We start from the raw sequence: 22,974 nt of genomic DNA, 5'->3' as shown, positions 1-22,974 counted from the left end.
TGTGAATGCGAAAAAAAGAAACATAACGTATTCGGATTCTTCGTGGGCGCGCAGGGTCTGGCCATGTGCCTAGGTCCGATAATGTCGTAGGCAATGTACACCGAGAGGTATGGATCGAGGGGAATTTGCCGCTCATGTTATATTCTCGGATCATTCAGAAGAAATATTCTACCATTTTGTGCGGACGATGAAACGGAATCACTCCCCGAACGGAAGATGAGGATCGATATCGTGCCAGGACTAGTGTCGTCGTTATCGGAAGGGCGAGCGTACTGGAAAATCACCACCGTAGCAAAAGTACCCAAGATGGAAAAATTTGAAGAAGAAAATCAGGATGTGATTCTTGTAAAATTCCTGGATCTCTAGCAAGCAGAAATGAGAGGTCCGAATGGCTCCATCATGAATTCATTATCCACGGCGCCACGATTTCCATCGATATGGCACGTATCCGAACACAGTCGAACCAACCAGAACCCGATCCCGAACTCGTTCTTCATGCTTCCATTTTTGATGCCTCCCACGTCGTTTTCACGTTCAATGCATTTATCGGAGACGGCGGGCCTCACGTTCGGACTCGAGCAGGCAGAGAATGTCGTCGACACGAACTGAATGAAACGATCCTAGTTAGTACTCCCACTCGCATATTTTGATGTCTCGCTTTGCCGGATGGGTTTGATTATGGGGCTCTGATGTCGCGAATATCACACTGTAAACGTACCGGGTCCCTTGACGTTACGGATGATAGAACGGGTCTGATCATCCATGAACTCGACGCGCACCTGGGTGACACCACCGCGAGAACCTATCATCAAGACTCCTATTAGTCTCCATATCTCCAAGAACGGCATATCCCTTCGGCCCAGTCGCAATCCAGCGGCGCTCTGATATATCTGCCGCCGCTGACCACCCAGCAAGAGATTTCGATATATTCATTGATCGATCGATCGAATAAGGATTGGTATGCATACCGGTACGGCCAAGGACACGGGTCACCTTCACCAGCTTAGTAGGGGTCTTGGAAGCATCCATTTTGGCAGGTAGGAATCCGGAGAGCTGGATTTCTGAAATTGAACGAGGGAGCGTGGACGAGGGGAGGATACGATGTCGTTGTCAGATGCCCGCTTTGGTCGTCCGGAAATTGTGGTGCAGTGCAAAATTCATTTTAGTGCGTCGGGGCAGGGTTTGGAAGGCGGAACCCTCGGGAAAGTGCTGGCCTATCAGGGGTGAGCATGGAGCCCGGCGGCCAAGGCTACCTCCGCCGGTTGAGATCAAGAAGTATATAGGGATGACATTGGGTTGAAATATTTTGAATGATACTACGGCATTTTCTAACTCTCTAAGGTGCTCTGTATTCTAATATTCTATCTGCTGATGATTACTTCAAAAATGGGAAGCGCCCGTTCGCTTGTCCAGGCTGCAATACTAGCGGACGGAAGATACTACCTGGGCATTACAATGTCATTCCATTATGAAGTATGGAGTTCGATAAATGAATTAAATAAACAATTACGGCTCTACCTTTGTGGACTACCGAGACTTCGGGCAGGTAGATACCAACAACATGAACGAAGATCTATCATGTCGAAAGAATCAGGGAGTAAATATAAAGGAACTAGACAGACAGCTGACATTACGGTACCAAGCCAGTGACATTGGTGCTTATATACGAAAGTCAGGGGCTAATGAGTATTGCTCGACCTGACTACCAAGGCTAACGCCGCTAGCAAGTACATGTTAACGGCTGCGCATGTTTACGTTCATAAAACTTGAAAGGATTCTAGATTGAACAGGTTCTATACACAACCCGACAACGGATCACACTGCCAGGTATGGAGCTAACTACGCTTGACTGGAAGGATTGTTTGTCGTGTGATGACTTGGTCGAGGTTAAGGGTAACAAAAAACGATACAAGATACACCAGTTTAGACGACGGACATGTCGCCGAAGCGCTCCTACGAGTGAGTCAGTAAATATAACTAAAGATAGCTTAGATGAAAATGAAACTGACCTTGTATCCGGCAGGCATCCATCGTCCCTTCTGGACCATGGCGGCGGTCTTCTCGTCGATCTCAGGTTGAGCAGCAGCAACCTCGTCCTAAAGTGCACAAGTTAATCCACCAAGCCCAAGAATTCCAGTAAGAAGGCAGGAGAACATACAACAGTGAGTTCGTCGAAGGGCCGGGCGGTCTCGATGTTCTCGAGGGTCTTCTGGAGGTTGCGGAGCTCAGCCTCAACCTTGCCCTTGGTCTGCTCAGCGCTTTGGATAGCCTGGGCCTCGAAGGCGTCAATGGCCTTCAGCTGGCGGTCAAGGTCGTAGGTAGCGGGCTTGAAGTTCTTGAAGTGGTTCTCGATCTCGTCAACAATGGCCTGGTTCTTCAGAATGCTGCGGTAGCGGGCGAAGTCGACGGTCTGGGGCTGCTCAGAAAGGAGCTGAACCTTGCGGCGCGCATCATCGTTACGCTTCTTGAAGGCTTGCAGAGAGGCAGCGGTCTGGCCGCGGAGGCCGAGAGAGCTGGTCGTCTTGACCCAGTCGATCTTGAGAGCGGCGCTACGCTGTAAGTCGAGCAGTTAGCGAGTTCAATCCAACCTGAATCACCAGACACGGAAGCTACTAATGCATGGGCAACATACGGCAGCCATTTTGAGTCGTGGGATGGAGAGGGGATGGTAAAAGGGAGCGTTAGACGTGCAAAGCTGTTCGTTCCGGGTTGAGGGTTGATTCGGCAAGGTTTGGAACGGGGATGATAGTCACGTGATTTTAACTCCCGTTATCCGAAATGTCGCGAAGACATCGTTAAGTACGCAATAACTTGGAGTAATTCACAATTGGTCTATTGATTCAATAGATGTAGTCATATTACACAGTGTTTAAAACCTTTCAGAGAGTAGTTCGCAAAAGTGGTTGTTCATTGATTTTGCTTTTGGACTAAATGATATACACTATGAAGCTGGACGGACATCCGGGGGCATATCAACCTGATTCCCAAACCCCAGAACCCATTTCACCACAGGACAGATACATTCAGCCATTAACAGTGTGCATTAAGTGGACCGAGCTCATATGCTGAGGGCCATGATTGAGTTGACGATATCATTGTCGTTCTCCCGCAGAGCCTTGACGGCCTTCTTGCGCGAGACGTTGGCCTGTGCCATGACGAGGTCGATGTCCTTGGGCTCGAGACCGGTCTCATCGACCTCCTCACCGTCGTCTTCCTCTTCCTCCTTCTTGGCCTCGGTCTCGGGGGCCTTGCCCTTACCCTTGTCGTGGTCGTGGTCGTGGCCAGCGTGCTCACCCGCAGCCTCAGCGGCAGCGAGCTGCTGAGCAGCGGAAGCCTGAGCCTGGGAGTTCAAGTCTTCGATCTTGGCCTCACCGAAGATGCTGTTCCAATGCGTCAGCCGCTGAAATGCTAGCCTCGATATTTTGCGGGGGAGTGACATACATCCAGGTGTTGCTGGAGGGAGAGCGGTAGACATCGGGCTGGTTAATGACGAAGAGGATCTAATAGAGTGTTAGTACTCAATGCTTGATATCACACTGCAGGCGTTCAATATCTGGACGAGGTGCGGGGAAGGCGATGCGTACGTTCTTGGGACGGCGGAGAGTGACACGAGTGATGCCAGGGACGTGCTTCAGACCGAGCTTGCCAATGGCCTTGCGAGCCTTCTTCTCGTTGCGAGAGTGAATGGTAACAGCAGCACCACCGGGGATGGTGGGCTCCTCACCGGCCTCGGACTCAGAGGAGTCGGCGGCGTCCTCGACGTTGGTCTTGGGGACCTCCTCATCGGGGAGCTCTTCGATACGGGGGTCGGCCATTTTGTGATATAGGTAAGCCTAGAAGGGCTGCAAATTCAAGAGTTAGCGAGCGAGTTGTGACGTCTGGTGGCCTGGGTGCTCGATTTTGGGTCCTCGATTGTCTGGATACGACCGCCAAATCGCTCAATCGCGGGGTTTTCACCAGGTCCGATTGGAAAATCCATTTTCGCGGTCGCACAATTCAGTTGAACATACCTGCGAGTGGGTTAGGGGCTTGTTGTAGGTGATGGTGGGTTTTTGTCTTGTTGCGGTTGGGAAGACGCAAAGCTGTGTGATGCCGAAAATCGTTAGCGAGCTGATTGGACTCGGGACCCTCTGGAATCATGGAGAAGCGACAACGCCGTCATTTGCCATACAACTGCAAGCAATCTAGATCTTTTTCCTTTCTAATGATTACACTCTTCTTGATGATATTTAAAGATATAGGATTTGTTTTAGGGAAAATTAGTTATTGCCCGCATATCAGTATGTAGAACAAATCCAGCAGAATGCCAGGACGCCCTGACATAACATTACGAGATTCAACTGCTTGTCAGGATATCAAGTATTCTTAAGTCATTTTTATGCTGTCAATGATAATGCATACAGCGAGTTGCTGAATTAAACCCTCAGCAAAGTGAAACCGTCCCAGATACCCCTTCACTCTATGCACCGAGCCTCATTAACCATCTAAGCCTTAGGAGCAGCTGCCCTGATCTTGGCGTGAGCCTTCTGGACCTCGAAACGAGCCTGTATATCATATGTTAGCCTTTGATACTGAACTGTCCTGCGTTTCCTATATTTCCAATCGCCCATATTCAAGCCCCATTTCATAAATAAAAAGCCATATCGCAACGTACCTGCTTCCTGAGTCTAAGGACCTTGAAGCGCTCGAAGTCGGTCAGGTTCTTCCGTCGGTTGTTGATGTCCGCCTTCTGAGCAATGGAGCTCTTAGCCCACTTGCCGTCAATTTCGTTCTGCGCCCAGAGCTTCTTCACGGGACCGGTTCCGGCGGCACGGGGGAGCTTCGGGATAACGAAGTGGGTGAGAGTGGCGTGAGAGAGAGGGAGGACGTGACGAGGAACAATCTTCGCCTCCTCAGTGGACGGGCCGTCGACCAGGACCTATTGTCGCCGCACAAGTCAATTTCACATTCATCATAGATCCTCCTTTTCAAGTTCAAATGTTCCCGTCGCAGAGTTCCGGATCGCAAAAACGTACACGCTTGTGGTCGACAATCTCGACAATTGTGGCCAGCTTGCCGGTGAAGGGTCCGCGGCGGATTAGCACCACGCGGCCAACTTCAACAAGCTTCCATTGAGCAATCTTGACATCGATATCGGCCATGGCGAAGGCTTCCTATATGGTGAAAAATGGGCTTCTCAGTTGACAGTTTTCACGGCAGCGAAAGGGCGCGTATACACTCACGGTCGACAGTTCCGGGGAGGGGTGGTGGAAATTGTTGTCGAAAGTCGGGGTTGTCGAAGTCGTCCAAAACGCACAAGTTCACACTCGATTGACCGGATCGCGAATTTCGGTGTTGCCCACAGACTCGCTTACCAGCCAGTAGCAGCTCTCAACGCCTTCCGTGCGGTGTGGCCTAGGGCTGCCGCCAGAAGAGGCTTAGTGCCAATGGCGGAACATATAGTTCTTCCGTTTCAGTAGCTTTTAACTTTCAGCAACGATCATCGCATGCTTTTTCTCTTTTTTCAGTTCTTTTCAAAAGCAAAGCACTCGACTACCAGCAGGTTTATGAAGCTATCAGAGGTTCCGGAGCTTGATGTAGCTCTATCATCCTGATGGCTGATGGATTCTCGTCACAGTAATCATAAACCAACTAATTGTACTTCGCATTCAGGCCCATTGTTTACTGGTATGTTAGCATCCATTCTCTTTTCTCCCTTCTACATGATGCGGTAATTTGCGATTGACACAGTGTCTGTGAAGCTCTCGCCGGAGTTTCGATACAGCACTGTCGCATGATATTCAATTTCTTACATATTCTGATAATTTCATCACTTCACCTATTTTCTCACCCAACTGTGGTCTATTTTTTCTGCTGACTAGCGAAGATCTCAAGCAGATACCTAAGTCGAATGACTGCTCTTCACTCTATCCCACCTTACTGGGTATGTTTCGCTCGCCCTGAGTTTTCGTTATTCCCGTCCGATGATTACAACCTATCATGCCTAGATAGTACTTGATGCCTCTGGCAATGATATATCCTTAATCACCAAGATCTCTGAGGAACTATTCACTCTCAACACGTCACTCATGCATTGTTGGCGACTTTGGCTGACTTTGGTTTTACTAGGTTTCTTATTTTGCATATATTTATATTAAGAATGACTCATGCAGCTAGATGTTTTGATCTCCACCCGTCTACTCGTGCATCTTCAATCTTGCGGCCTAGTAGCCTTGTAGTCTCGTATTAACGTAGGTCTAGTCCGTAAGGGCGTTCTACTTTTGCGCATGTATATGAAGCCTTGGTATTGGTAATGGAGTCTAGACTTCCAAAGACTACGACTGTTATGGAAATTTCGGGGCTTGGGCCTTCGAAACAACGACGTAAGGTGTCTGAGAACCCTCCGTACGGAGTAGTAACTTAACACTCTTCTGGCCGGGGCGAATTACAACCCCGCAGTTAATCAATTAGGATGAAGTATACCTACAGTTTCATACCTGTATACTCGAAAATGTCTTGTAACGCCAGCGACAAAGTATATTCATGTAGCGTGTACATAGCGAACGATGCCAACCGCCAACAATCAGAGTAAATTCTACATTATGATGCATTCGCATTTCATCAAGTCCGTGTATATCATTATGCGCAACTGAGAGCAGCCGTGAATTCTAGGACGAAGCTCCGTTGCCCGAGGCCGAAGCAGTTGCCGACGGCCCTTCACGGCTGAGCACCCACATGAAGATGAACTGAATGACGTAGGAGTAGATGAACAAGAACTGCGTGCGGCGGTTGCGCTGAGAGCGAGCAACAGTGTGCATTGAGCCGGTGCGCATGGACGAGTCGCTTGTGGAGTCGGGCAGAAGGACGTATTTCAGGGAACGAAGCTGTGGGTCAGTTTAACAAGTTTCAAGACTCACAGGCTGATCGAACTTACAAGAAAGAAGGCGTTCGCCAGGAACGTGTAGATGAATGCTACCCATCCGACCCAGCTACCTGTTCCCCTCCCGGGAGTCAAGATCTCGGACGCAACGAGGGTGACGATTATTCCGACGAATTTGTAGCCAGAATATGCGACCAGATCTACCAATTGGGAATCGTTGTTGATGCTGAGGATGTACATGGCTAGCTTCAGGCAGATGATTTCGAATACGATGACTGCGATTGCTGTGGTGGTTGTCGCTCCAAGGAGTTCTGGATGGAAATTCCCACGGAAACCCGCCAACATGGCCGACAAAAGGATGTATGTCACAAGGGCCATCACAGGGATGTACATGTCAGGCGAGTTGATATCATCACGCGGGGGTAGGAACATGGACGAATATTGCTGGTGCGAAATCTGGCCATCGGGCCCGGTAGAGGCAGTGGTAAGACGTGCTTGCTGTCGAGACCATGGTTTGTGTCGCCATGGGAAAAGCACAAGGCCCAGCTTATTGATCACGTAGGAGTTTGAGACGTTGAAGTAGTGCTTGAGGGCGGGAATGGATACGTAGCGGTTAAACTGGTTTCCGATATCAATTAGCAAGGACACATATATAGAATCAAATTCCTGAAGGAAGCTTACGTTTTGCTCCATGTATTCCTGCCCTGCCGCCATCGCAGTTTTGCCCATATGAAACCCCATCTGCGCCGTGGGGTCATTAATGAACCCGCCAAATCCAGGGGCATACGTCCCACTGCCACCTTGTGCGATATCCGGCTGATAAGGATTGCCATAGGCCGTGGATTGCGATTGCTGAGATGTTGGAGGAGGCGGCGAACGCATCATGGGTACTGTTGAGACATGCTGAGGCACAGGGTGATGAAGCGGAGGCGAGTGCGCCGGGGGAGGTGCGAAAGACTGGCGATACATAATGACGAATTTGTTAAACCAACTGGTGAATCTGAAGCTTTGCTGTTTAGATTTAAGACTGAGGGCTAGATACGGTGGAGGGAAATATTGGCTGTTGAAACGGTGGGAGGTGTTTTATACGTGGCTGAAGGCAGCAGGAGAGAGAAGTGGTCACTGGGATTAATTTCTTGCCCGGAGCTGACCTTGATCTGATCTTCGCCGCCCGCACAGTATTCCCCACACCGCAAGCTCACCACACAGACTGTACAGCAGTCCTCGTTTCAAGATGCTCGAAGCCTTTGAGATTCTGTCTACATCCGGGGTAGTCTTATGGTCCAAGTCATACGCGCCAGTCGGTGCCCATGTTGTCAACAGCCTCATCAACGACGTCTTTATCGAGGAGAAGACGCAGCTTCAGAACACCACCAACAGCGTTTCCCCGATCTTCAAGAAAGAGAAGTACACATTGAAATGGAGGAAATCAAAGGACTTTAATCTGATATTTGTGGTATTTATGATCTGTAATGCTGCGCACATTGACAGCCTGCTAACACCATAACCCATTCAGGCCGTATACCAGTCGCTTCTTCACCTCGGTTGGATTGACAAACTTTTGGATAACATATCGACTATATTTATCGATCTGTATAAGACTCAGCTGCAGGGTGAACGGGCTAGGATTGTCGAGTATCCTTTTGACAAGTATTTTGACCAGCAAGTGCAAGAGCTTGAAGACAACGCCACTGCTGGTTTCGCATCTGAAGCGCCTGCAGCGGATGCGGAAGCGAGAAAAGACCCGCTCGTCTCGGCTGACAATGGAGGTCCCCCTCCACCACCTGTTCCTGGGCTATTGAAAGGCATGTCTGAGTTTAAATTTCCCATTGGCATATGTACTAACTACTTCAAAGCGCAGCCTCAAGCTGCGCTTAGTGCGGCAACCTCTGATGAGGGTTCGCCGCCACAAACTCCAGATATTTCTCGAATATCGTCGCCTTCATCGAGCCATATACTAACAGGCAAGGCCGGTCCGGGCGGCCGCGTTTCTCGCCGGGCACGTAAAGCCGCGAATGCAAGCGCGACTGCTTCATCCGGTGACGAGCAGGTTCGAAAAGGGAAGACACCAAAAAGTGGGAAGAAGCTGCGGGTATGGAACGCCGATGGACTTGCGGATGAGGACGATGGAAGAGTCCTTGACTATTCCGCGCCTGCTGAGGCCGATAATGCTTCCGCACCGACAGTGGAAGCCGTGGCGCAAGAGTCTTGGGGTCGTCGAACTGGCAAAGGCCAGTTCGTCCTGAAAGACTTGGGCGATGAAGTCCATTCTATCCTTGAGAATGCCGACAACAAGAAGGCCAACTCTAGCGCGTCGTCAGGGCTTGTCGGTTCCGGGTTCAGCGCCATCGGTGGTCTGCTGCGTAATATCGTTGGCGGTAAAATACTCACCGAGGCTGATTTGGAGAAACCATTGAAGGCTATGGAAGACCATCTTTTGAAGAAGAATGTGGCGCGGGAAGCGGCTGTCCGGCTGTGCGAGGGAGTCAAGCAGGAATTAGTTGGAAAGAAGACGGGTAATTTTCAAAGTGTGGATGCTGCACTGAAGTCGGCGATGGAATCCTCTCTGCGCAAAATCCTTACGCCCACCTCGTCCCTTGACCTCCTTCACGAAATTGACACCGTTACCAATGCGAACAAGCACGGCACGTCACGGCCGTATGTGATATCAATTGTGGGCGTCAACGGCGTTGGCAAATCAACGAACCTGGGCAAAATCTGTTACTTCTTGTTGCAGAATAAATACCGCATTCTGATCGCTGCATGCGATACCTTCCGATCAGGAGCCGTTGAGCAGCTTCGCGTTCATGCTCGAAATTTGAAAGAGCTCAGTGCTCGCGAGAATGTTGGCGCGGTGGAGCTTTACGAGAAGGGCTACGGCAAGGATGCCGCAAATGTGGCCAAAGACGCGGTGGAATATGGTGCAGCTAACAACTTCGACGTTGTCTTGATTGACACCGCTGGCCGTCGTCACAATGATCAGCGTCTCATGTCCTCGTTGGAGAAATTCGCCAAGTTCGCTCAGCCGAACAAGATTTTCATGGTTGGAGAAGCCCTCGTTGGTACCGACAGTGTGATGCAGGCACGCAACTTCAATCAGGCCTTTGGGACGGGGAGAAACCTCGACGGATTCATTATCAGCAAGTGCGATACAGTTGGCGACATGGTTGGAACTCTTGTTAGCATGGTGCATGCGACGGGCATTCCAATTGTTTTCCTAGGGGTTGGTCAGCATTATGGTGATTTGAGAGGGCTCAGTGTGCCTTGGGCCGTGAATCTCTTGATGAAGTGATCTTTCGTGATTTACCGACTGCTTTCGGAAACCACTATTTTGTCATTGCTCATGTTCTTGATTAGTTTCTTTCTAAGAAATGCAACAGAGCGACCGATGCCATTTATTGTTGAGTAGGGACATTGAATCAAGATTAAGAAGTGGTACAAGTGTAGGTAAAATAGCAAGATATATATTGCGGACCGAACCCATTTAATGATGGAAGTGCTACGTGTCGTTGCATGCGATTGCAGCGAGGAAACAAAAACAACCATTTCGTTCACCGATATTCTCTAAGTTCCCCAATATCATCTACTTTTCGCCCGAAACATAGCTACTTCTTCATCTACTCAGAGAAAGTAGTCAGTTACTCCCAAAGTACGTCACTTCCAGTGCACCTGAAGATTCTCCCCGGGCCCACTCTCGAGACGTTGGAGCGCAACCACCCACGAGCTTTCTCAGACAACGCCAGTGACAAGTCTTGAATTTGTTTTTGACGATTTTGCATAGCTCGCCGTTCTTTCTACCTAAAGACCACTCTACTTGAGTTAGTATGGCGCTGCCCCCTATCGCAAAGGCCACCTTACAGGCTGCACTGATCAGCGCCAGTTCGAATGTGCTAGCGCAGGGTATCACTTCGTATCGAGAGGGCGTGCGTACTACTCCTTTCCCCGACTTCTTTAAGGTCTTCTCGTTGCAAAAGATGCAGTATAGTACGTATTCTAGAGTGAAGGCGAGACTGACATTCCGCGGCTAGACACCCTTTGAGCTCGACTCCCAGGTACTCTTCCAGTTCACCACTAGCGCCCTCATTCTATCACCACTGGCATTTCTCTGGCTCGAAGGCCTTGAGCAAAGGTTTCCCGGAACCGAGCAGACGCAACCACCCAAAGGGAAAGAGAAAACCGAAAAGAAAGGGAAGAAGAAGGACAAGCCCGAGCCAAAACCCAATGTCAAGAACATCGTGGCGAAAATCGTCGTAGACCAGCTTATTGGTGGCGCTTGGAATACTGCTGCTTTTATTGTGACAATGGGTATCTTGCGCGGACAAAACTATGAAGTCATCAAGGAAGAGATAATGAATGTATGTGACTGCCAACCCCACATCGTTTCGTTCCCATCTCTCCACTCCGCTTGGGGGCCTTCCGTAGCGGTTGGAAGTGAAGTGACGATACAGGAGTCCGACTCATCTGCCAGATGCTAGTCCTGGCGTACTCCGTACAACGCAAGCACCATATCTGACCACTGTCGCAGAATTTCTGGCCTTATATGCTCGCAGGTCTCAAGTTCTGGCCGCTCGTCTCGATTCTGAACTTCACCGTTGTCCCCGCGAGCCAGCGCCTCCTAGTTGGGAATTTATTCGGCGTCGTATGGGGCGTCTATGTCAGTCTCATGGCTGCGTGAGCATGAGCATGGGCATGAGCCGGCGCCTATCCCGCGGCATAATGCGGTGGAATCGGAGGGTTTCCTATCAAATAACAGAAGCTGTCATCTTCATTCCATCCTCCAGTCATGTCATTTCCTGTGTTACGGGTGCAGCCGTGCATGGCCAAGGATGGAGTCTGGGGCCAAAACGACGTCCTGTCAGAAAGGAAACCGAGAGGTGCGTTGGGATACTCCGTGTTCGGACAAAGAGTGGGTTCGTTGGATTGGGGAATTGGGGCCAGAGTACTAGGAAAGGCATAATCGGCGTATACTACTTGATAGACACGAATCACGATACACCGGACTGAAGGGTCATGCAGAGGCCTGGGGCCAGTATCCAATGCCTGGAATGACCCTTGAGGCCCGTCTCGCATTTGCATCTCCAATCATCTCCAATCTTCTATGAAGAGAGCCACGTTTTGCTTGCAAGCTCAGAAATTCATCGGTTATTCCCATCATTGTTGGATTGGGGGTTGGTAAGAGCGTCGGTAAGACCGCATCACTAGGCTGACAATTGAACTAATACCAAGCCCGTTCGTGGCCAAGCAGTAAACCAAGCAGTAAATGCTTACTCTATCCGAGCCGGTAAGACGTAGCCCGACGTAGCCCATCCTCAACTCTCAAGTGAACCTCACTCGACGATAAAGCGAATTCATTAGTACAGAGAACAGGAATGCACCGCCGCTAACTAGACAGAGTGGTATACTGAAGAAGGCTGTTCAACACAGCCCCACGGGTGGCCCACTAGCGCTACTTTAAGAGTTAACACTAGCGGGCTATTTTGGGAGCGGAATCCACACTAACTCAACTAAGACTTAGCATTCTCAATGGTAACGAATCATACTGGGAATACGAGCTGCAAGCATGGAACTCGGGGTTGGCCTGCGGTGGCTGAAGGTTAAGGCTGTACGGCACCCTGTGAGCACTGATCAGTGACGGCGGAGTGAGTGGTGCAGCGGGTGCCGATCAATGGCTAAAAATGGCTAAAAAATGGCTAAAAAATGGCTAATAATGGTTGAAGAAGAAAACGAACTGAGACGAGGGTTTGTGTTTCGCTGAAGAGAAATCTGGTTGAGATGTTGATTAGATGTGAATGTAGAACAGAATATGGGGTTATTGTTTGAATGAAAGGTATGCGATGAGATTTTGGAGCCAGGACGGGATACGTACATAGTCGTATTAGTCTTGGAGAGCACAGAGTAGAGTCAGCACAGAAACCGACCCCAACGATTGATTTCCGTTACAGGGATCTTCATGGTGATTGCATAAGTGGCCTCGGGCCATCCACTACCGGCCTAGTCAGAAGACACAAGAGACACGAGGGTACATCAGAGCTTATCATTAATACGGGAGCAATACTCTTATTCTGCATCTCCCTCGTCTCACTCACAAAACGTTTTCACGTCAACCCATCACCCACTCTTCGCTCCTCTCTGCACGAGTGCAAGCAAGCAAGGAAAGAAGCAAGCAACTGTGCGATCTGCGTGCTACTGAAGCCATTGAAGGAAGGTTGGTATACCAACATCTGTGTGACCGGATCTGTGCGCTGATAGTCTCGAGCTTGCAGTATAGTGCGGTTGTCTTTGTCCTACCTGCGTCTGCGTGCCTTTGTCCCTGCTTTGTACGGATCGAGTCGACAAAGACAAACACGAGTTCGCTTTTCCTTTCTGCAGGGCCGGTGACCAGCTCTAGCTATTATTGGAGTGTGCGTCTGGAATTAGAGTACACCCAAGGCTCTGGGCAATAGTAGACGACAGTGTTCGCGACGGAAGGGATCGACGACACTAAAGAATCGAGACCACCATGGTTGTGGGCTGGAATAAGTAGGGATACCAAGCCAGCTTTGGAGGAAGGACCAATATTCAGAATAGCTGAAACTCGACTCGTTCACGATGAGCGGTTCTGCTTCATATAATCATGGATCTTCCGGTCCAGATCCAGCGACGAGGCGGAACACACATCCTCCTGTTAGGGTAGCAGAGCGAAAAGGAAGAAAGGAGCGCAGTCTGTACGATGATGATATCTATGTTTCGCCTATTCTTGAAGGGAGGCCGTCCTGGTCAGGAACACGCTGGACCCGCTTTTTCCCAGAACTGTCGTCGCATTTCTCGCTTGTCTCCCCTACAAGTCCTCGCGAGCCGCAATACTTGCATGACTCTCTCACGGCAGGTGTCTATATTCGAGAAAACAAATCCGAGGAAGACGCCTCTGAACCGACGACAGGGGCATCTTCACTATGGTCTGACGAACTGGTTGATGACGCCTCTTCGTGCTACAGTCGCAGATCGTCTATCACCAGTCTAGGGTCTGAACACTCCGCATCAGCATACAGGTCTGCCGACGCATTCTCTATCATCTCTCCCACCAGGGCAGGCGTGTTTGACGAGATATCCGTGCATCGATCCAGCACGAACATGTCGCGGAAATTGTCAAGATCGCCATCTGTGCGGGAAAAGCCGCTACCGTGCGAACCCCCGATCCAAATGGCTCCACTCTCAATCCGACGCAAGAGAACGCAACCGCCATTGATTCGTGAGGATAGCCTGGCCGAGATTGTCGAGTCGACTGCGGCAACGCACGGCCTTCAGCCGACGCTGTCGCAAGCTGCAGAGGAACTTGAGAATGCACTTGATAGTCTTGTGGAACGGAAAAACTCCCTGCCACGTATTGATATACCCCTGCAGGTGAGCAGAGGTAATATGGATATGATTCCCTCACGCTCTGCTCCCAACCCGCCCCTTGACCTATTAAAGAGCAGAAAGCCTAGGTCGTCCACTGTGTCGCCGGAGGAGGAAATGAAACATGCCAAGAAACCCCACAAAGGCCGACTCTCTTTCAGCATGCCTGGCTTTGGCAAGAAGAGGGACCGGCCCCATCTCCGCTCCCTGAGCGGCTCCAATATTGTTGGTCGACTCGAGCGCAAACACGCCCACCACGAGGTCGCTATATCAACAGTAGCGGCTTCAAAGGACTCGGAAAAGGAAAATGACGCGTTTGGATCGACTGACACAGACTTCCTCTGCCCACCGCCCCCTCAAAGACCAGCGTCGGTCAGCAGTGAGCGTGAGCTGCGCTTGAAGTTGCCCCGTCTTCAGACAAAAGAAGTGCAATCCCCGGGCTTGCGACAGAAGCCATCATCAGTCAAAGTCCCAACTGCAGTGGAAGCTACCCAGAAAACTGAGAAAGCGTCGTCCAAGCCACGAAAAACATTTTCGTTTAGACCCGGGGGCACGATGTCGAAGAACGCTGCCGCGGCGAAAGCTATCGAGCCGATGTGCGAGATGGATGTTGACTCGGCGCCGATAGTCGTATACGAGCTCGACGCCGGTCTGCCCGAGCAGCAAATTAAGACTCCTGTTGTGACCCCGCCTTTTATTCCCTCTGGGCAGATGCCGGCCACACTTCCTGATGAGATAGTCCTGATGCTCTTGCGACATTGCAGCTCGTTGCCGGACCTTTTCAATTTTGCTGTTATGAACAGGCAGTTCTACCGTGTTTTCAAGCAAAATGAGCTCGACCTGATCAAGACTACGGTTTTCCAAATGTCGCCTCCGGCCTGGGAGCTGCGCGAAATGAGCCCGCCCTGGGCCAGCGAGTGGCAGGTCCTGTTCGACCTGGACGCTCCAGTGCCCGAGTATACGCCCTCTTCCTACCTCGACCGCTACACCCGTGACCTATATTCGCTTGTCAGACTGAAGGGGCTCATTCTTGCTCGCTGTACTACTTTTCTCCGTCCAGAAACTGTCCGTGGTTTGTCAGGCATAGACGATGCCCGCGCGGAGGACATCGATAATGCATTTTGGAGACTCTGGACGTTCTGCCGTATTTTCGGATGTGGGAAAGGCCGAGAGGGCGATGTCGTTGGACAGATAGATTGGTTGAATGGCGGCGTCTTGGCCACGAGTCAACATGCCTCGATCACCATGTCAATCAGCGAGCCGTTCGGTATGAACAACGTCCTCCTTGAGCCTCCCGAAGGGTTCGGGCGCGGGAATCTAGGCGGGCTCTCACATAGCCAGCTTTACGACATGATGGAGATCTGGACCTGTCTTGGGGTTCTGCTGCAGCCGATCCACGGCAAATGCGAGGCAGCGCGGAAAGTAGGTGTATTCAGTGGCCATATGGCGGAGAAGGATCCTGTCAAGGAGGAGGAAACATTAGAGGAATGGACATACTACATCCTCACATTGGGCCTCTCCGCCGTCCTTGCCCTAGGCTCCATCGCAACCGTCGACAACGCCGATGAAATCTTCCAGCGCGCTCAATTGTTGGGCCTGACGAAATGGGAAGCTGCCGACGCAAGCCGCTCGATCTTCTTCCGTGAAGCTGTCTCAAAGGCGTACAAACGCCAACGCTCTCCCCAGAGAATGTCACCCGTGGGCCAAACCTACTCAAACCCTACTAAACACTCCGGCTGCAGCAACACTTCCCCAACGAGCAGCATCATCTGCAAGCTGCACCGTCGCCGTCAAGCCGCCTACGCCGAGCAGCTCCGTAACCGCCGCGCCCGGAACGCTGACCTCTCCTACGTCGAAGAACGCCCGATATCCAGCTATGCGGAAATCATGAACCGTTTGGCCGGTGCGCCTACACACCCACTTCACCGACAACAAGCCGAAGAACCCGTGCCGCCTTTACCAACCCCAGCCTCAACAACAGCTACTCCACTTCCACCACCGGCGGCAGTTCAACCACCCAAAGATCACCCAATTAACACGCATAACATCCAAATCCCTTACACCAACGCCTGCCCACCAAGGCCTCCGGTCCAAGCACCGCAAATCCGCGACCCAGCCGACCAAGCCATTGAGATGATGGTTTGCGAGCTCGGGTTCGCCGAGGAAGACGCCAAATGGGCGCTCAAGATCACAGATACCGGCGAGGGGATTAACCCCAATGCGGCGGTGTCTCTGCTTCTCCAGGAGTATCAGAGGCAGAATCTGGACATGGGCCAGAGTACAAACGGTTATGGATCATTGGGCCCGGCTCCCTCGCCCGGGCTTATCGGATCCGGACAATCGACTGAGCCAAGAAATAGTATCCTTCTCTCGGTGATGCATAGCCAGGAGGCGATGGGTTCGGGATGGAGGTGGGCTTAGCCTACCTACCTACCTGCCTACCCCTCACCCATCTGGCGCTTCCCTTTTCTCAGTTCATGATGTAAAGAGATACGTGCCATGTCTTTTTCTTTCTTTCTATCATTCTTCCTTCTTTCTTGTTCGTCGATATTGGGCGCTTCAGCCTTTATTACGTTTCCCAGCTTCAGCGTTCGGTCGGCGTCAGAGAGTTTGATTCGATACCCTAAAAGTGTAATGTATATATATCAGTTTGTCATTTCATATAGCATCTATGAGAAATATACGGAGTACATACAGTGGATATTCATCTGCGAGCTAGGCACTAAGTGGTACTTGCTCTCTAGGCGCGAGTTCTCGAGAATGTCGGTCGGGGCCAGGCCAATCTGCTTTCTATAGTGACGTGGACCATGGACTCAATCAGACAATAAATCGACTGCCCTTACAGCCAAAGCCTAACTCTTGAGGAAATGTTACAGTAGATAGGTGCGAGTTCTCCGCTATTAATCGGTTCGCGATTCAGTCAACCTGGGCTGGCTTTATTACATTCTGCACTGCAGTCCCATCTAGGAGCCCATGGTGCAATGCCCTCTTAATGAATTCAGCGGCCTTGCGTTTGCGTCGTAAACTGATCGAGTCGGTCAGAAGGTGATGATTAACAAGGTACGGATAATCTGGAGTCTGTGGATTTTTCGCTTGCTTCTTCGCGTCTTCCAGTTCCGACTCCAACCTCCCGCCATCTCCAGACTCTGGCCGTTCGCATCGCTGGCACACTGCATCCGCCGCCGTAAGGCAACGCAAGGATTCAGGTAAACCGGCTTTTGAGTTTACTGTTGCGTGAGCTTGCAGCCCAGTTAAGAACCCCAATGAGTGGTGATCAGTGCATGTGATCTATCAATCAATGATTCGACCGCCTCAACCCCTGCAAGTCTGCGATCGCCGGCGATTGCTGCTGCGTTTGCGGGCGATCATTGACCTGGATTGGATGCTATGCAAGGGGTGCTTGTATCGGATACGATTGCATTGACTTGACTGACCGTCCCTTGAAGTGGGTTGACATGAACGTCGACAGTTGAGGGGTGGAGTGTCCAGCGTCTGGATCTCTCTCCAGCTGTACCCAAGTGAGGAATCGACTGCTCAGCAAGAATAAACTCATCTTCATCGCACCACTAACACATCATTCAACCCAAACGCCCTCCTCGCTTCAGCCCAGCCTATTCCAGGGATGCACAGGGATGCGCAGGACACCAATTGGGCGGGCTGAAGCTGCCCTTGAAACAACAAAGTATGGAGGCACTCCCGGCCGTTTGAGAGCTGAAGCTGAAGCAGAGGCAAAAAACAGTCTGTCAGGCTGACCCGCATCGCAGCTGCATTAACACTACATATGCACTACGCTCCCGGGAGGGTCTTGAAATGACGCCTCGCCTGACATTCACATCCACAGTCGTTTGCTGAGTTCCTAGCTGAGCTGAGACTGGGTGTTGAGAATTCTGCCTTTTCTTTTTGGTTCAACAGTGTATCACATTATATTCTCTTTGCTTTTGCAATTGTACTGGCCATCGCGGCGCTTCGAATGGAGATGGAGGTAGACTGCGACTACAGTTATCGACGCAGTCTCAGCCACAGGGACTACGCGGTCTCATTGTCTGGGGATCGGTAAGTCCTGCAACCGACTCATTCACAGCTCGGTATTGGGTTGACAAGAAATGCACAGTAACCGCCTCGAGAATGACACTAAAGGAGAAATCGAGAACGAAATCCTCCTCAACACAACGCGGTCGAGTCCGCTTGAGGGGAAGAGACGGATTCTGCGCGCCTCAGACGTTCTTTTATCACTAGCCGGCCGGCCCACTACTAACGGTATTGCCTACTTCCCCCGTATGCTTAGGAAGAGAACATGGAGGACAGATGCACTGACGTCTGAAATTGGTCTAGAAAATCAAGAGCTGTCCCCAGCAGTCGAGAACTTCCAGGAAGTCCTACGGCTATTCCCTCCATTTCGTGATGACGACAGGACGTCGCTGGGTGCGATGGAGGTTAAGTGTCCAGATTGCGACGCGGTGTTTTCGACTGAGTACGCTTCTTCATCGCATTCTGATGTCGGATAAGATTGTGTGGAGAGAAAGTCTAACCCGGCTAGGAGCGAGCTGAAGCAACACTACCTGACGAGATACTGCACTGGATCAGCGGTTGCTGTATATGTGATGATGCGCGACCGGTAGTGCCTACCTCTCCAGGTCGTGGACTGGAATGTTCGAGCTAACGGCATGCTAGTTTAATCACAAAAGGGTTTCGCATGGAGAAACGGCTGATTCCGCTCGATGCTCGCCCGATCCGGTTCTACTGCAGTTATTGCGAGAGACTTTTTTCTCCGGCCGACGAGATGGTAGACAGACAACCAAGTGGGCATTATCGTCCTTTTTTCTCGGACCCATCTAACGAATAGCAGAAACCATATGTTTAGTGGATTGCACGCACTGTGGCTCAAAATGCAAAATCTTGTGTGCTTACCCTAATCTCAGTTCCTAAACATAACCCTAACAGACGCAGATACGAACCCGTCTTGAACGACCCCCGCGACGACATAAGTCACCGCGACATACAAAAAGACATAGCAAGCGTGAACCATAGCAGGAGCCCCAGTGTTATGCAGAAGAGCTCGATGCCCCCGAAATTCTCCATGTCCGACATTAATGGCGAGCAGTCGTTAGCAAAGAAAGCTAAAAAATTGCGCGATTCTTGGTCTTTTAGAAGTATGATGAGCTCTCAAGGGATAAGTGACCTCGACTGATGTTGTCAGAGCTTTCTCAGAGCGATGAAGAAGAGCTACTAGCTATAAGTTTTGCCGGTTTATTTGATCTGGAGAGGGGTGAGTAGCTAAGCTTTAGCGGAGGTGTATCGCTAATGTATCCAGTGCATGCGCCAAACGGAGTTTACCAGTCGCTCCCAGCTGGGGAGATGGGCCTCTCAGACGCGACATTCTGCTCAAGTGGTACGTTGAATTATTTCTTCTAGAACGCCTTCTAAATAATTAGGGCTCGGCGACGGCGCTATGATAGAACCCGAGAAACCGGCCCTGTGCGAGGACGAGAACAGACACGAGGCCAGTGACCTCGATAATTCCGACGGTGCGCTCATCGACAGCAGGAATGTTGATTATGAAATCCCCCGTTCATCTAGGCGACAGTCGTTCTTTCAGAAGCTCTTCGGACGCAAAGTGTCGTTAAGTATGAGTTGTTCACCGTCTGATTGTCATTAAGCTGACTGTCTAGGTTTATCGCGCTCACAGTCAACGAACAGAGGCAAAAAACTGATGAAGCGCGCCAATACCATACGATTTTCATTTGTTACTAAGTATTCCAGAGATAGCAGAGCCACTGCCACTGCTAGAGACAGCACGCTTCCGACGGGTGAGAGCCAGAATAACAGCTCATCCACTGTCCAGGACACAGACTATATTGCCCTGCTACGGGGAACGCAGAACGTATTCGTCCACATGCAGTACATCTCCGGCGGAGCGTTTGTGCATGACGTCTCGGGCAGGCAAAGAATCCTCCAAGTGGACGAGGTTGCCAAACTCTTCCTGCAGATCAAAAATGAGCTCTCCTCAACAGCCGTCTGGTCTCGCGGCCTAACAACACGACTGAGAGGAGAAGCCCTGCTCAAACAGGGCAACGCGCAGGGAGCAGTCATAGAGCTCCACGACGCGATGAAACTTCTAGCCGACACGCCGGGCCTCGACATAAAGAAGCAAACGCGGGCGTCTATCCTGCACGCCATGGGCAAGGCATATCAGGCCCTTGACATCCCCGCCGAAGCAGAAGCGTGCTATCTGGAATCTTTGGGTCTCTACAAGCGTGTGCTCGGTCGCGACCATCCCAAGAACTTTTCCGTCCTGCACGACCTCGCCAGTCTCTGCGAGAAAGACGGATACGCCACCGAGGCCGCGGCGCTGTACGAGCGGTCCGTTGCAGGCCGACTCAGGACGCTGGGACACAACGCCCCAGAAACCCTATGCAGCATGCAGCGCTTAGCATCTCTTAAGGTTCTACTCGGCGATCTTGAATCCGCACTTTTACTGCTTGAGAAGGCCGTCCCGGCCCTCGACACGGTTTTCGGGATCCAGAACGCCACAACCCTAAACGCAATGAACAAGCTCTCTTCACTATACCAAAAGCTCGGTCTGGAGAACGAGTCACGCATTATCTGCAGCCGCACAATCCCCCACTGCCGCGCTGTCTTTGGCCTCTCCGCCCAAATCACCCGCGACGCCGTCCTGCGCTACATCCAGAGTTCAGATAACTTCGACTTCCCACCGGACATCCAAGATATTATCGACAGCTACAAGCGCTCCCGCGATGCCGACTGCCTGCGTGTCATTCACCGTCTAGGCCGCTCATACATGGACGCTGGGCTCAACCGCGACGCAGCAGCTCTTTTCGAAACGCTCGTCGAGGACTTTTTGGCCGTTAAGGGTCCCGAAGCAGCGGAGACATTCGACGCACTGAGTGCGCTTTGCGTCTCTCGAGAGCATTTGGACTCCGTGGACAAGGCGATGCTGGCATACAGACAGCTTGTGCATATGGCGAAGCGGACACACGATGGGCATCAATCGCGGAAAAGAATCGCGTACGCGGAGAAACGTATCTGTGAGCTGAATCGGCGTCGGGAGATCCTGGAAATTGAGAGGAGGGAATGGGGGCTTAAAGAGCCGGGGCCCTGTCAGCGTTGTGGTGCTCTTACCACCGTATTTTGCAGCAGTATGTCAACACTCCACTCAACCCTAACCTAGCACAAGAGCTAACAAGTACCACATAAGTATGCAATATCACGCGCTTTTGCAGCGACACCTGCGCAAAGCAGTGCCGTCTTTTCCACAGCTCAGTGTGCATACCCTCAGTCACCCTCCGTGAATCCAAATCCCTGGCCGTGAAGTCGAAATGCCCAACCTCCGCGCGCCACCAGGCTCTCTCGAGAGTCAGCTGCAGCTACAGCCACACAATCATCAACACCATGGGACCGAGCCCCACTACAAATATGAACATGGGACTCAATATAAAAAATGTCGTCGTAACAGCAAGCTATACATTCTACTTAGACCCGCGCAACTTCGCGACGTTTCGAATGAAGCTGAATACTAAAGTCAACACGGTTGTGCTGTTCTCGCTCGATTCGGATGTTGAGTATGCGGTCATTACCAATAACTCTTTGTCGAGAACAGAAGTTGGCGGTCCAGAAGCAGCAGCAGAACAATCAAAAGGACGGATTCCATTTTCAAGACCGACGACTTCGAGCAGGAGGAATGTCTCGGTGGCAGTGGCAGGGAACGCTGCTCCATCACAGACAACTATATCTGCACAGAAACCAGAAGTCCCGCAATCACAAGAGCAGCAACAGCAACGTCAACAAGGAGTCATCTGGCAGACTCCACAAATCCAAGATTCAATATCACACATTTCCATCCCAAATCCAAAACAAAACAAACACCAAGCCACGGCAGAAAACGTCACTCGGAACCAAGGCCCAGAAGAAAAATACCTCCTCGTCAAGCCTGGAAAAGAGATGCACAAGTCCCTCCTTGATAAACGGCTTAATGTGCGCGCGTCTTCGTTCCCGTCCCCTCCTTCTTTTTCTCCTTCAGTGGATCCAATCGAGAATCAGAGTTATTCTCCAAGCAAAGAACTCATCGAGTATGCGCAGGGTCTACTGTTGACAGGGTACTTGGGGGAGGCGTTTATGTATGTCGTTGAGTGGGTTTGGAGGTGAGACACTCATTCTTGTCCATATTATGTGATATTAGATGGTTGATTGCAGGTAGATAGACATGTAGATATAGATAGATTAAAATCGATAACTACTGCTGATCTGCAGTAGGTACCGGGGTAATAACTTATATATGTACAATGAGTAAGTGAAACCGAGAGGTTGAGCTTGGCTTGTCTGTCCGCCGTCAACCTATATGCCTGGTTTGCTTTGGCAACTAGGTCGTGACAAGTTGACTGCATAATTGACTGTAAATGGAGGGCGATGTACCTGCGCTGGCAGTCGTTATAGAAGCCATTTGGATTTATGTTGAAGTGATGTCTCTCCTCCCTTTGTTTCCTTCACTCATCTACTCTAACCAGTAACGACCTTTAGCTGCCATATGCGTGCTCATTTTTGATGCTAGCTTAGTATAGTGGGAATAGGATAACAGGATAGGATGAGTTAGCTTTAAAAGTGATAGCACGTAGGGCTATGCAAATCCGCAGGCACCTGTCTTGCCATGTTTCCTCCCTATCGATCCTGCATACATGGATCATATTTTGATGCGCCATCCATGCACGCGCCAGATAGCAGTATTA

The 22,974-nt window shown here is 50.8% G+C and overlaps 8 protein-coding genes across 8 annotated transcripts; 4 read left to right on the top strand and 4 right to left on the bottom strand.

The window, feature by feature from the left end:
* Nucleotides 1-120: 120 nt before the first annotated feature.
* On the bottom strand, nucleotides 121-1,121 carry BDW70DRAFT_131125 (40S ribosomal protein eS28). Its single transcript, XM_073735936.1, has 3 exons — nucleotides 969-1,121; nucleotides 719-802; nucleotides 121-605 (listed from the first exon to the last, which is right to left on the bottom strand). The coding sequence occupies exons 1-3, from the start codon at nucleotides 1,027-1,029 to the stop codon at nucleotides 544-546; spliced, it is 207 nt and encodes a 68-aa protein (XP_073598397.1). The 5' UTR covers nucleotides 1,030-1,121; the 3' UTR covers nucleotides 121-543.
* An 802-nt stretch (nucleotides 1,122-1,923) lies between these two features.
* Nucleotides 1,924-3,815, bottom strand: BDW70DRAFT_148383 (ATP synthase D chain, mitochondrial; the record flags this gene model as incomplete). Its single annotated transcript, XM_073738858.1, has 6 exons — nucleotides 1,924-1,953; nucleotides 2,010-2,096; nucleotides 2,159-2,554; nucleotides 3,089-3,380; nucleotides 3,442-3,500; nucleotides 3,585-3,815. 6 exons carry the CDS (start codon nucleotides 3,813-3,815, stop codon nucleotides 1,924-1,926), a joined length of 1,095 nt encoding a protein of 364 aa, XP_073598396.1.
* Nucleotides 3,816-4,246: 431 nt separating this feature from the next.
* On the bottom strand, nucleotides 4,247-5,346 carry BDW70DRAFT_131120 (60S ribosomal protein eL14). The gene is made up of 4 exons (XM_073735935.1): nucleotides 5,223-5,346; nucleotides 5,016-5,153; nucleotides 4,655-4,918; nucleotides 4,247-4,544 (listed from the first exon to the last, which is right to left on the bottom strand). The coding sequence occupies exons 2-4, from the start codon at nucleotides 5,139-5,141 to the stop codon at nucleotides 4,485-4,487; spliced, it is 450 nt and encodes a 149-aa protein (XP_073598395.1). The 5' UTR covers nucleotides 5,142-5,153; nucleotides 5,223-5,346; the 3' UTR covers nucleotides 4,247-4,484.
* A 1,088-nt stretch (nucleotides 5,347-6,434) lies between these two features.
* On the bottom strand, nucleotides 6,435-7,935 carry BDW70DRAFT_131119 (protein transporter YIF1). The gene is made up of 3 exons (XM_073735934.1): nucleotides 7,541-7,935; nucleotides 6,914-7,477; nucleotides 6,435-6,863 (listed from the first exon to the last, which is right to left on the bottom strand). The coding sequence occupies exons 1-3, from the start codon at nucleotides 7,826-7,828 to the stop codon at nucleotides 6,648-6,650; spliced, it is 1,068 nt and encodes a 355-aa protein (XP_073598394.1). The 5' UTR covers nucleotides 7,829-7,935; the 3' UTR covers nucleotides 6,435-6,647.
* Nucleotides 7,936-7,947: 12 nt separating this feature from the next.
* Nucleotides 7,948-10,302, top strand: BDW70DRAFT_7433 (signal recognition particle receptor subunit alpha). The gene is made up of 3 exons (XM_073744730.1): nucleotides 7,948-8,315; nucleotides 8,376-8,664; nucleotides 8,716-10,302. The coding sequence occupies exons 1-3, from the start codon at nucleotides 8,094-8,096 to the stop codon at nucleotides 10,149-10,151; spliced, it is 1,947 nt and encodes a 648-aa protein (XP_073598393.1). The 5' UTR covers nucleotides 7,948-8,093; the 3' UTR covers nucleotides 10,152-10,302.
* Nucleotides 10,303-10,404: 102 nt separating this feature from the next.
* On the top strand, nucleotides 10,405-12,050 carry BDW70DRAFT_131115 (Mpv17/PMP22 family protein). The gene is made up of 3 exons (XM_073735933.1): nucleotides 10,405-10,782; nucleotides 10,888-11,214; nucleotides 11,385-12,050. The coding sequence occupies exons 1-3, from the start codon at nucleotides 10,684-10,686 to the stop codon at nucleotides 11,532-11,534; spliced, it is 576 nt and encodes a 191-aa protein (XP_073598392.1). The 5' UTR covers nucleotides 10,405-10,683; the 3' UTR covers nucleotides 11,535-12,050.
* Nucleotides 12,051-13,274: 1,224 nt separating this feature from the next.
* BDW70DRAFT_7426 (uncharacterized protein) lies at nucleotides 13,275-16,831 on the top strand. Its single transcript, XM_073744728.1, has one exon. It carries the CDS (start codon nucleotides 13,448-13,450, stop codon nucleotides 16,652-16,654), a length of 3,207 nt encoding a protein of 1,068 aa, XP_073598391.1. The 5' UTR covers nucleotides 13,275-13,447; the 3' UTR covers nucleotides 16,655-16,831.
* Nucleotides 16,832-18,336: 1,505 nt separating this feature from the next.
* On the top strand, nucleotides 18,337-22,396 carry BDW70DRAFT_165682 (tetratricopeptide repeat protein; the record flags this gene model as incomplete). The annotated part of the gene is made up of 9 exons (XM_073741806.1): nucleotides 18,337-18,412; nucleotides 18,566-18,704; nucleotides 18,771-18,848; nucleotides 18,905-19,032; nucleotides 19,431-19,499; nucleotides 19,545-19,622; nucleotides 19,666-19,857; nucleotides 19,903-21,390; nucleotides 21,450-22,396. 9 exons carry the CDS (start codon nucleotides 18,337-18,339, stop codon nucleotides 22,394-22,396), a joined length of 3,195 nt encoding a protein of 1,064 aa, XP_073598390.1.
* Nucleotides 22,397-22,974: the final 578 nt, after the last annotated feature.

This window comes from Aspergillus foveolatus (assembly GCF_047715535.1).
Source record: "Aspergillus foveolatus strain CBS 279.81 unplaced genomic scaffold BDW70scaffold_10, whole genome shotgun sequence".
Classification (NCBI taxonomy): Eukaryota; Fungi; Ascomycota; class Eurotiomycetes; order Eurotiales; family Aspergillaceae; genus Aspergillus; species Aspergillus foveolatus.
Note: the sequence above shows the minus strand (reverse complement) of the source record. Positions and strands in the feature narration are given on the sequence as shown.

Excerpts from the sequence above, each read along its gene's own strand:
- BDW70DRAFT_131120 (XM_073735935.1), bottom strand. The coding sequence starts at position 5,141 with ATGGCCGATATCGATGTCAAGATTGCTCAATGGAAGCTTGTTGAAGTT. Across the intron at positions 4,919-5,015 it reads AGATTGTCGACCACAAGCGT|GTCCTGGTCGACGGCCCGTC; the intron begins GTACGTTTTTGC and ends CGGCGACAATAG. Across the intron at positions 4,545-4,654 it reads TCCTTAGACTCAGGAAGCAG|GCTCGTTTCGAGGTCCAGAA; the intron begins GTACGTTGCGAT and ends TATGATATACAG.
- BDW70DRAFT_7433 (XM_073744730.1), top strand. The coding sequence starts at position 8,094 with ATGCTCGAAGCCTTTGAGATTCTGTCTACATCCGGGGTAGTCTTATGG. Across the intron at positions 8,316-8,375 it reads ACTTTAATCTGATATTTGTG|GCCGTATACCAGTCGCTTCT; the intron begins GTATTTATGATC and ends TAACCCATTCAG. Across the intron at positions 8,665-8,715 it reads TGTTCCTGGGCTATTGAAAG|CGCAGCCTCAAGCTGCGCTT; the intron begins GCATGTCTGAGT and ends ACTACTTCAAAG.
- BDW70DRAFT_7426 (XM_073744728.1), top strand. The coding sequence starts at position 13,448 with ATGAGCGGTTCTGCTTCATATAATCATGGATCTTCCGGTCCAGATCCA.
- BDW70DRAFT_131119 (XM_073735934.1), bottom strand. The coding sequence starts at position 7,828 with ATGTATCGCCAGTCTTTCGCACCTCCCCCGGCGCACTCGCCTCCGCTT. Across the intron at positions 7,478-7,540 it reads AGGAATACATGGAGCAAAAC|TTTAACCGCTACGTATCCAT; the intron begins GTAAGCTTCCTT and ends ATCGGAAACCAG. Across the intron at positions 6,864-6,913 it reads TGGCGAACGCCTTCTTTCTT|CTTCGTTCCCTGAAATACGT; the intron begins GTAAGTTCGATC and ends ACTGACCCACAG.
- BDW70DRAFT_131125 (XM_073735936.1), bottom strand. The coding sequence starts at position 1,029 with ATGGATGCTTCCAAGACCCCTACTAAGCTGGTGAAGGTGACCCGTGTC. Across the intron at positions 803-968 it reads CCGTGTCCTTGGCCGTACCG|GTTCTCGCGGTGGTGTCACC; the intron begins GTATGCATACCA and ends TCTTGATGATAG. Across the intron at positions 606-718 it reads CCGTAACGTCAAGGGACCCG|TTCGTGTCGACGACATTCTC; the intron begins GTACGTTTACAG and ends CGTTTCATTCAG.
- BDW70DRAFT_131115 (XM_073735933.1), top strand. The coding sequence starts at position 10,684 with ATGGCGCTGCCCCCTATCGCAAAGGCCACCTTACAGGCTGCACTGATC. Across the intron at positions 10,783-10,887 it reads TCACTTCGTATCGAGAGGGC|ACACCCTTTGAGCTCGACTC; the intron begins GTGCGTACTACT and ends TTCCGCGGCTAG. Across the intron at positions 11,215-11,384 it reads TCAAGGAAGAGATAATGAAT|AATTTCTGGCCTTATATGCT; the intron begins GTATGTGACTGC and ends CCACTGTCGCAG.